Source organism: Scomber japonicus, chromosome 1, assembly GCF_027409825.1.
Source record: "Scomber japonicus isolate fScoJap1 chromosome 1, fScoJap1.pri, whole genome shotgun sequence".
NCBI lineage: Eukaryota > Metazoa > Chordata > Actinopteri > Scombriformes > Scombridae > Scomber > Scomber japonicus.
Genome location: NC_070578.1, coordinates 25,015,973 through 25,027,518, shown reverse-complemented (window position 1 = coordinate 25,027,518; position 11,546 = coordinate 25,015,973). Strand labels below are relative to the sequence as shown.

At 37.6% G+C, this 11,546-nt stretch overlaps 1 protein-coding gene across 1 annotated transcript; it reads right to left on the bottom strand.

Annotated features, from left to right (window-relative positions):
- Positions 1–294: 294 nt before the first annotated feature.
- On the bottom strand, positions 295–11,300 carry dhodh (dihydroorotate dehydrogenase). Its single transcript, XM_053316844.1, has 9 exons — positions 11,236–11,300; positions 9,571–9,783; positions 9,264–9,463; positions 7,509–7,591; positions 6,987–7,174; positions 6,131–6,244; positions 2,642–2,795; positions 2,388–2,547; positions 295–2,228 (listed from the first exon to the last, which is right to left on the bottom strand). Exons 1-9 carry the CDS (start codon positions 11,251–11,253, stop codon positions 2,078–2,080), a joined length of 1,281 nt encoding a protein of 426 aa, XP_053172819.1. The 5' UTR covers positions 11,254–11,300; the 3' UTR covers positions 295–2,077.
- Between the last annotated feature and the right edge of the window lie 246 nt (positions 11,301–11,546).

Below are 11,546 nucleotides of genomic sequence, written 5' to 3'. Positions count from 1 at the left end.
AGCTAATAACAGAGCGGAGAGGGAGTTCAACTGAGGGGAAGAGGACTTGAAGGGCTTCCTCTACTGCTGCCGGAAACACAGTATAATTATCTAGTTCTTTCAAGCCCCAAAATCTCTTAAATCATTTTAACTCCAATTTCAGATGATTATGAGGGATCAGTGAACAAAACTCTGTTCAAGCAGAAGAAATTTCTTTTCAGAAGGATTGTGGAAAACTATTTTTGTAATGTTAAAACAGAACTACAACAGCTCTTCCCACTGAGTAATGTTTATTATTTTATTATTGTACCTTAAAGCATTTTGTCCAGTCTGTGTGAATCACTTGCCCTCACAGGGGCCATTCTTCACATGCACAAAAAAACAAAACTGTTTGTTTGTTTGCTGAAAGGTACAGACAATATACTGTACAAGTACATTGACATTCAAAACAAGCACATTATTCCAACCCTGTGAGTTTATTATAACTGTATTACAATGCGAAAAATGGCAAAGAAAAATCTACAAAAAGGTACACATTTCTCTTATTATTGCTACAAGGTCCACCGGTGCAGGAATGTGGATGTGTCCAATCAAACAGGCAAGCTGATCTGACAAATGCTAAATTGAAGGATGCACATGTTATGTTTATGATCATGATTTACAATAAAATTCACAAGATCATTGAAACCAATGTATGAATGACCAAAGTCAAAGGGATTTCTCTGTTGGGGACCATGGAAGTGTTCATAATTTATTACTCATTTGATTTTTTAAAACTTGTACTAAATATACATGTGGAAATTTTGGTCTGATGTTGGCAATAGAGAAAAGGTCAAAGGCAGAGATAATCTATAAAAAGAAACTACAGATTTGATGGCACTTCATTCTTTAATTTCTGGTCAAAACACTTAACTACTACTACTACATACTTCAATGCCATTACATAAAAAACACTTTGGGCGCGCAGGTGGTTGAGTGGTTAGAGTGTATTCCACATACGTAGCCAACCTTGGTTCGAATCCCGGCCAGAGGTCCTTTGCTGCATGTCACACACCCTTCTCTCTCCCATGTTTCCTGTCTGTCTACTGCTGATTAAAGGTGTCTATGCCAAAAAAACACTTCAATTTGTTGGATAATAACCCAATGCAGTTTTATTTTTTCATCAGCAAATGGCTCTCTCATATTCAACACTCTGCAGTCGCTTTAGAGCAAAGATACCAAATAGCTTAATAGTTTTCAGACCCGTTTTCTGAGCAAAGAGCTCCATAAATACTTTTTAGGTGGTCATTTTTATTTTGAAATAATAGCATTCTTGGAGCGGAAAAGAGAAAAAAAACAAAGGCCAGAATATTATTTGGGAAAGAAAGAAAAACATCTCAGTTAGAGGGAAGGTGTTTGCATTATAATTTAGGCTGATAACTCCATATTTTTACATTAAAATCCGACTGGTGCATTTAACAAGAGTGCCTCACCAGCTACAGGCCAGGCGCTTACAGCAAAATACCTACACTGCTGACTTACAGTACAAGTCAGCAAGGTTAGGGTAACATTATTGTTTTAGTTCCTAAAACAATAATGTTGCTGCTTTGTCAATACAACACCATACAGTACAGTATATTATTTTCTATATATACAAAATAGTCTTAATACAGCACCAATCAACAGCTTGGACACATTCACTTGAATGAGAAAGCGTGTCCAAACGTTTGACTGGTACTGTATATGTGTAAAAACTAGTTTGTGAGGTCAGTGTCTGAAGACTTTAAGCACTTTGGTGTCAGGATGCATTTGACAAACACTAACTGCTGTTACACTGTAACAAATGATGAACTTCTGAAATAAAGTTACAAACAGACCGAACAAACCGATGCAACACAACATGAAGACTGATAATTGTCACCATCATTTTCAAGTAAAGGTAGCAGAGATTGGGTGCTTTCAGCTGCCCAGTCACCACCCCATTGTATCAATATCTACACGGATATCAAAAATATGGTTTCAACAACTATCAGTTCAGACCTCGTCTCATCGGAGACGGACGGATTTTCACGTACACACAGCATTGATCATAGTTGTGGAGTGCTGAGGATCATGTTGTCTAGTTGGAGGAAATGGCAGCTACAGGTGATGCTATGCCCGAAGTGTCTGTGTTTACCATCTCTTTCAGGAGGCTGTGCTTTCGAGTCGACGCATCTGCTCCCCTGTGATCTGCTCCAACTGCCTCAGATACGCTCTTGAAACCTTGCTCTCTGTGAAAAAACAGATGGTAGTAACTGAGAAAATATTTGTGTGGGAATTACATTTCTTCCACAGTTAAAGAGGAAATTACAGAAACTATTGCTGTAAGTCTCAGATATGTTAGCAAATACTTCACAGCCAACCTAATTTCCTATTCACACAATACTCACTTCAGAAGTTGTTCCAGCTCCCGCTTGATCTTTGTTACAACAGGTGGACCCTGGTAGGTCAAAGCTGTGTAAAGCTGAACCAATGATGCACCAGCACGGATTTTATCCATAGCATCTTGTCCACTGGCCACACCACCGATTCCAACAATCGTTACTTTACCTTTAAATATCATTAAGAAACATTTTTTTTATCGATTATATTGATTCTCAGGTGTTTGGGAATGGACAGAAAATGTTGCTGAGTAAATAAATACCTTGGGTGAGGTTGTACATCTCTCTTACAGTTCTGGTGGAGAGATCTTTGAGAGGCTGCCCACTTAGCCCACCAACCTCAGACTTTTCAGGATCTTGTAGCGTCTCTGGCCTGGTCACAGTGGTGTTAGTCACCATCAAACCATCTACTCCCAGCTGCAGAGCATACACAGACAAAGGGAGAGGAAGTGAGTGCCATACAGTATGTGTCTGCCTCTGTAAGCCATCCGACTTTTATGGACCTCTAATGTGAAATGCCTGTTTCACACATGCAGTCTATCCCTGAAATTCAGGAACATGTCCTGCATACGGATGTCTTTTCAATGCTTTCGCGGGTAATTTGTCTTGCAAAATTGTTGAATTTTAAATGCATTATAAAATTAAAACTGGACAAAAACAGCTCCTCGCTCGCAAAGTTCCTGAAAATAATACAAGTCATCTTCTGCCGCTTAAATATGTCTTCTTCTTCTTCTTCTTCTTATTCCCGCCATCTGCTGGACTGTAACTTGCCCCATTTATTCCGGCATTGCCACGGTATGTGTGAAAAGCAGTGTTGGGCACGTTAAAAAGTAATTAATCATAGTTACTCATTACATTTCCCAAAAACTGAGTTAGTAACTGAGTTACATCAATGTCAAAGTAATGAATTACCAGGAAAAGTAACTATGATGTTACTTTTTTTTTTAAATGTTCAAATATGTCAAATTACTTGGCTGCCCCAATCAACAACAGCTGGCCCAAAAACACGTTCAAAATTAAATTATGCTTAAGAAATGTACTAAAAAGAACTCTATAATATAATTGTACATGTAGCAGATGTGCAGCAATTGAACTGTATTCCTCAAAAAGACCATAATATAAACAACATAATATAACAATGAAAAATTGTACTGGAAATGAATAAATGAATAAAACACACACACACACACACACACACACACACACACACACACACACACACACACACACACACACACACACACTAAAGGCTAGAGAGAGAGGATGAGTGCAGTTTAAATATGTTCTCTTGTACCTCCCTAATGTCTCTTCCATTAAAGTGTGTTTCCTGCTTGCTCCCATGAGCACAAAAATACTGCTGTGTATTTTCTAAAATCAACCCACTAAAGTAGTGAAGAGGTTACCAGAGCAGAGAGGAGGAGATGAACCAAATACATCTGTTTCCTTAAACAATCTGCTGAAAATGAGCTACTCATAATAGGGAGTACCATAGGAAAAAGAGTAAGCTGACAGAAGCGGAACTGAGGGGCTGCATAAAGTGACAGCAGGGGCGCAACTACCTACTTTCTGAGGGGTATGCAGATACATTGCAGGCGCCCCCCCCCCCCCTGAATTTTTTTTTAATGGTTATGTAACCCAGCTGTAATTTCAGTCACTTTATGTTATTGTATTAGTATTATTTGTGTTTGTATTATTTGTATGATTTGAGTGAAATGCCCCTTTAAGGGTTAAGACGACATCACAGTCATGAGATTTACGATAGTGCCCCTAGTGAGCATCGCCAGCTCAGATGTGTGTCCTGATTCTTTCTCTCCATCCTCACACCTGAATGACATGAACTTTGTGTTAAGGAGGTTTCAAAAATACAGCAAGCAGTCAAACCACATGGACCTAACCCTAACCCTGTCCTTATTGGATATCAGTTACTGATTGGACGCTGCATCTGATCTGACTTATCAGATACATCACAACAGCACTGTAGTGTTATATCCGAGTGAAGACATTCAACTCAAGTGTATCACTCCCAAGTTCTATAATTGATCTGTTTTATGATTCACCATCTAGTTAAAAAAAAGATAACTGTCTGAACAACAAAATAACCACAAACCAGTTCTTTTATTTTTCTTGTCATGATCTGTTATATTATAAATACTGATCAGTACACAGTAACCTGTTGTTTTACTAGTAGTAGCTTTAGCTAACCTGAATGTTTATAAGCCTCCTCTTGATACACTGACATAACTTACCTACTGTCTTTCAACCACTTTGAAAAGCTTTTTTTCATCCCTGCAAAATCTTTCTCTTTCTCCCTCTTCCGTTTTCCGTTTTCTGTTTTGTGCCCCCGAGAGCTTTATTTTCTGTCTCTCCATGTCATTAGGTCCCTGTCATCAAATGAAAACACTCCTGCTCTAGCGCGTGCTCGAGGGGGGCGCGCACCGGCGCGCACAGTGTGGAGAGGCGCTCCGGTGCCTTCACCTCTCTCCCCGGAGGGAAGGCGATTATCGGAGGGGCAGGGGAGGGAGGCGGAGGGGCGCCTAATCAGTGACGTGCCTCTGTTATTGATCATATCATTTACTACACATGCACAAACGCTGTTAAATACAGAAAATGCAGACTCGAAATAATTTTACCCCCATCGCTTTGGCGCCCCCTCCATTGTGGCGCCCCTATGCGCCGCATATAGTGCATACCCACTTTTTGCGCCACTGAGTGACAGTGTAAGATGAATGAGGAGTAAGGAGGTATAAATCATAAAAAGACATTCCACTAGAGCCCAATAATATAAATATAGTCCTGTAAATGTGCACTTTATGTCCTCTTTAATGCTGAGGGAGATCACACAATGACAAAGAGAAGAATAGGAATGAGTAGGAACCTACACAGGTTTCAAAGATCATAACATCCAAACCGATCTTCCGCTCTCACACCCACAGCACATTTCAAGCACCAGAAACGTATTCATTGTTCTTTCTTTCAAGAAGCATGAATGCAAATCTCTTGGCTTTGATCATGAAAATTAACATTTTAATTGATGCTGCTGGTTTTGTGCAGTTGTACTGATTTGGCCAACAACCCAACTGTCGTTAAAACAAGAAGGCGACAGCAGCTTTAGAAAGGGTGCGTGTGTTTTGCATGTGACAATGTGACATGGACGACAGGGAGGATCAAGTTGGTATTTCTGAGCAGAAAGGACCTGGACTTGCTTTCTGAGTTGTTGTTTTTTGGGGGTTTTTTTTACTGTCTAGCTTTCTTGTGAAGGGATTTAATGATGACTATTTGAACCATTACAGACCCATTTTACTTCATCAAATATTATAGTGGTGTCTCATTGTTCAGATAATTCAAGCAAATATGCAGAGTCATTCAAAAGTTAATGAGTTAATGAGCAGCTATGCAGGTAATTTTAAGTACAGTCTTTTCACAACATAAATGCCAGGCATTTTATTCCATGTTGAGGTTATGAAAATGTATGAATCATATGTATTTATATACTATATTTTGATCCCTGAATAGGAACAACTAGTCTCTGGAATGAATAAGGAACATGAATGAAACCAGCACATAACCTGCTGCTTGCTGGAAATGCAAAACATAGGAAGGAATTAAATGGCAATATCAGAGGGAATTAAATAAATCTCATGAACTAAACAGGAATTTCATTACAATCAATTTAAATTATGTACAAAATGGAAAATCAAATCAAAGGTACGATTAGGAATTGAATTGAATGATAACAAAAAATGATTTCCAACCTCTGTGACAACATCAGCAATATCTTGTTTGTCCTGTGCTGTGAGGTCAGGAGCAATCTTCACCAAGACGGGAGGTTTGCGTTCTCCCTGCAGGGCATCACGCTCCTTCAGCACCTGAGCAGATCATACGAGTATATGAGTGTATGAGGTGAAGCGGCAGAGAGAAACAAAAAAAAACATAAATGAGACAAAACTGTACCCTTATAGCATTTCATATGTAGAACCTTAGTATTGGAAATGATTAAAATATAGCTTCTGAGCTGAAGGTTAATGGAAGGCAAAAAATAGACAATCATTACTCTCTGACTGATGATGTGGTACAAGCTGATCACAAAATTGAAAAATGAATTATGTGTGCACTGATGATTCAGAGGAAGTCTGTGCCAACTGTGCCTGCCTAACATTTTTTTTTTTTTACCTTTTTCTAAATGATTCCATAGTGAGAAAAGGCAGATCAGGTTCCATAATTTAGATACTATTTTAAATCTTACACTACACTGTATACATTCATTTTGTTGTGTAATTGTTGTTCACCAGTTAGAACAAGGCAGACTATTTTCTCTGTGAAGTCCTTTCACACAGTTTTAAGATATTATATGATAAGATCAAACTCAAATGTTGTACCATTATAGAAGACATATTGGATCTTTAACTGACACAAATGGATAAAACACTTGATCTTAGCCAAAAGGCAGAAAACCCAGATTAAAAAAAAAAAGATTTTAAAATAGAAGATCTGATGTCTTTCATGTATAATTTAAATGCAAGTTCAATTATTTTTCAGGGGCACAGGCTGTTCAATTGTATTTAAATTTTTTTACACTGATTGGTTTAAGTCCCATTTGGACAATCATACCGTATGCAGGAGCTGGCGGAGCTCAGCTTTCCCCTGTAGATCCCGCAGACCTGGTGTATTAGGACTGCTAACGTTGACCACCAAGTAGTCAGCCAGCGGGCCCAGTGCTTTCACCCCCTCCAAGTAATCTGCCCCTGCGTCCTGGGACAGCTTGTTCTTCCCCAGGTTGATGCCCAGGGGAAGGCCAGCTATAAACACAGACACGCACACGTATGCAAACACACACAAACACAAATGGGAAAGTTCAGAAAAACACAAGTTGCATCATCAGACTCATGACTCAACCAGGGCAGAAGCCGCTGATGTGAAAAATGAGCTGTAAGCAGGTATGGATCAGACAAGAAACAAGGGCAGGTCAAGGTCATTATAACAAAACAGAACAGAAAAAATATATAAGTATTAATAATATATATCATTTTGGCTTTCCCAAAATGAAGTAATTGACCAGAAAATAATAAATGCTGGATCACTTATCATTCATTTCACACTGTCAGTTACAGAACATGTCAAGTGCCTCCTAACCTTTACTGTGCTCTTGCTGCGCTGCTTCTCTGGCCTTTAGCCTCTGCTGTGCTTCTACCAGACCACAGCTGTTGAATCCATATCTAGACAAGAAAGAGTACGTACATACATATACACACACACTCAGTATTACAACTTATTAAAAGACCAACTGAGGAAAAAAAACAACTCTAACAACACACTAATATAACAAAATACTATAAAATACACATTCATCTTTTATTATATTCTAAATGAAGCTTCTACACATTGTTTGGAGAGTTACTGACTACACTGTTCACATGTTCAGCTACAGAAATGTAGCTATTTAATTAATCGATCATACAGTGTTGGCACTGGCAGTGTGAGGGAGTTTTTGTTTTGCATATACAGTTGCAATAAAATTATTCAACCCCCATTGCATTTTAGGTTTATTGGAAACATTTAAAAATGTTCAGGTGTTTGCAATAAACAACAGTTTAAATAGTTAAATAAAACTAATATTACAAAGATTTTATCCCAATTCAACATTAAATCCTACTTTCAATGTAAGTAGAATTATATTGTACTTTCAATATAACGTTTATTTTTACAATTTATCAAATTAAACCTATTTATTTTGTCCATTGATGTACAAGCAGAATCTCATCTGTTTGTATACATGTATGATACTGTATGAAAATCATACATTACAATTATTGTGACTGATATTTTCATTGCATTTTGTTGTAGTACTGCATACTAATTTTACAGATATGTCCCTGTCTCAAGAGTACATTGTGGAAATACTGTGCTGCTCTACATAGAAATTACAATATATGAACCTTCATATAAAACATTTTCAAGAGAATATGGATTCATTCTAATCTTATTCTTTTCAAAAGCACTGGCAAAACTTCTCACTCAATTCTCCACTGAGTATAGCTGTGCATGCATTAATTAGACTCATATAACAGCAAGAAAAGATTTATTTCCTTCATTTAGCTCATTTAAATCTGAGTAAAATGAATCAAAGGACATGAAATAAATGTATGAACTCAATGTAAATCTGAAACCCACAGTAGGCGTCATAATCTCTCTGAGCCATGTGAAAAAGAACATTATGATTTTACCGTATCTTGCTCTTGGGTTACATCTTAAGGACTTTAACATAAATTCATGTGATCCATTCACTGTTATATAAAATTCAAAAACCTCTGTGAGGTGTTACATAAAGGACAGCTTTAGCTACAGAACATTACATGAAGAATATGAAATATGTCATTAATTGCTTCTCTCAAGCCAGTGATTCAGTAGTATATTCAGTATCTATATGAACCACCAAGTACTAGTTCAATTCAAATGTTTTCATCCTCTTTTATTATTGATTCATTATGAAGTACTTTGTCAACATAAATGCAACATGAGATGCCAAAGAAGCAATTAGCCATGTGCAGATATGAAACTTTAATAGTAAGATTATGTGAGATTAGTAGTTTAAAAATAATAAATTTAAAAATATTAATTTAAAAATATCAAATGTAATATATTAAACATGTATTAAAACACATTGAAAGAATTAAGTTAAGGTTTTCTTTTCCCATTTTCATGTCAAAGCACTGCAGTACAAATCAACACTTTTCTAAAACAGTTTCTTTGGGTGCATCTCGATATGAGAAAAACCTTTGATATTATTTTAGCAGTATATCTCTTCCCTACATGTTACTGGCTATTCAGTTAAGCGTTGTCAGTGCTTTTCAGTTTGAGTGATATTAATGCAGCATAATCCAAACAAACCTGTTAATGACTGCGTGATCTGTAGTGAGTCGAAACACACGTGGTTTGGGATTCCCCTCCTGTGGTTTGGGAGTGATTGTCCCAACTTCAACAAAGCCAAAACCCACTTTGTACAAGCCATCTACAGCCTCTCCATGCTTATCAAAGCCTGCAGCAATCCCAATGGGGTTTTTGAACTTTAACCCCAAAGCTTTCACTTCCTGTAGATACACAAACAAAACATAACACAGTGTTACAGTGTCTTCGATCCATCCCCCTCATGTCAGCGTCAAACGTCACCGAGCAGACAGTACAGTGACATTCTTACCAATGACGCAGGGTCCTGGTAGCGGTTCATAGGAACCAAACCCAGTCCTATCATCTTCACAGCTAACACATGCGCTGTTTCTGCCCCCACAATCTTCTGCAGCAGGGGCATTAGTTGGTTGGCATAGAAACGCTCATCTCCAATCACAGTGAGGTAAGACGCAAACAGAAGGCTACCTGAGCTGATGACCTTCACTGCGTCCTTTAACTGCTTCTGTTGGCAAACCAGAAAGAATAAAAACACATAAAACTGCGTCTTTAAAAGGACATCATGCATTCACCCTTGAGTTCATTTACTAACAATCAGCTAATAAATAAAATGCGCTGAAGCATACAGGAAAAAATGTCATGGCCATCACAAAATATAGAGAGAAAAATATTAGCTACACCTGTGCCTTTCAATCAATGACAAGTAAACATGTCTGTCAATGTTCTGGCAGTCAATATATTATTACAGCTCTAATCTTAATCCTATTCGAGGTTGACCAATGTGAATATAATGATTTAAGTCCAAAAGACAGCTAAAAGAAAACTGACTAAAAGTCTAATAGGTAGCTTGTTTTTGAATACAAGTTTGCTCAGACTTTGTGTATATAATGTCTATGTCTACTGATAAAACCACTTCTTCCATCTTCTTTGCTGTCTTAACAGTATCAGTTGGCAGCCTGATGTGTGATGAGTTAACTTTACATATTAACTACCTCAGTTGGTACTGAGTCATCAGTGCTGGGAGAAGTACTCAGATCACTTGGTTAAGTAAAAGTACCAATACAGCAAAAAGCCGGAATAATCCTACTTTATTACAAGTACATAAGTATCAGCAGAAGTTAAAGTAGTCAGTTAGTTCAAGTATTTAAGTAGAGGTTTGGTCCCATCAGTGTTAGAGCAGCATGTTAATGTTGTTGCTGTAGGTGGAGCTAGTTTGAACTACTTTATATACAGTTAGCCAGTTTATTGCAGTGGTTCCCAACCTAGGGGTCAGGTCCCTCCAAAGAGTCACCAGATAAATCTGAGGGTTCCTTAGAGATGATTAATGGGAGTGGAAAGAAAATGAAGTTCTGATCAGTTTTTGGACTTTATAGTGAAATATTGGATAATTTTTAAAATGTTTTGAACTGAAATCACAAGAGAAGTTCAAAGGTAACAATCACTATTTGGTGGAGCTGTTATCAACTCATTGAAAAGATGAAAGCCACTGGTTTCATCTTTAACAATATAATGTAATTATAAAGCTTGTTATATTATCCATTGTCTCAAATCTTCAGAAATTAAAGCTGTTAGAAATAAATGTAGGGGAGTAGAAAGAATAATATTGCCCTCTGAGATGTAGTGGGGTGGAAGTATAAAGTAGCATCAAATGGTAATACAGTACTTGAGTAAATGTAGGTTAGTTACTTTCCACCACTGGATATGTGATGAGTTAACCTTATACATTAGCTATTCATCTATTTGTAGGAGATAATTCAGCTAGTGACTCTCTCAGTGTAGAGTAACAAGAGATCATTGTTTTATATCCTAAAGCAAACACAGCATGCCTGTGTCTGTTTCTGATGTGCAGAAGCAGACACTACCTCCAGTGTTTCCTGGTTTAAACGTTACTTTCTGCAGCGATATTTTACATCTTGAGACACAATTACAAGCAGGAAAGATTGTTTCCTAAGTTTACCTTCAGATGTCCCGCCATGGACCCGGTTCTGTCATTGCATTAAAGGGCACTGAAACCGTTTGCTAACATGTTACCAAACACACGCGGTTATCGCTTCCGCTCTGTACTCTCGCGATGTTTCCATCAGCAGCGTATGAAGGCTGGATATGTTCAGTTCAGTCCAGGGGTAAAGAGTGAAAAGAGTGAAATGAAAAAGTAAAGTGACTGAATTTGAGAAAACAATATTATACATTTTTGATAAAGTATAATTAGAATCATACACAAGTAACTAGTGTGTGTTTAACAGCCTGCAAAAAGTTGAAATCTGCCCT

Bases quoted from the DNA above. Each gene is read 5' to 3' on its own strand.
- dhodh (XM_053316844.1), bottom strand. The intron at 2,548-2,641 runs GTATTTATTTAC...TGATATTTAAAG, and splicing joins GATGTACAACCTCACCCAAG to GTAAAGTAACGATTGTTGGA. The intron at 2,229-2,387 runs GTGAGTATTGTG...GTTTTTTCACAG, and splicing joins GAGCTGGAACAACTTCTGAA to AGAGCAAGGTTTCAAGAGCG.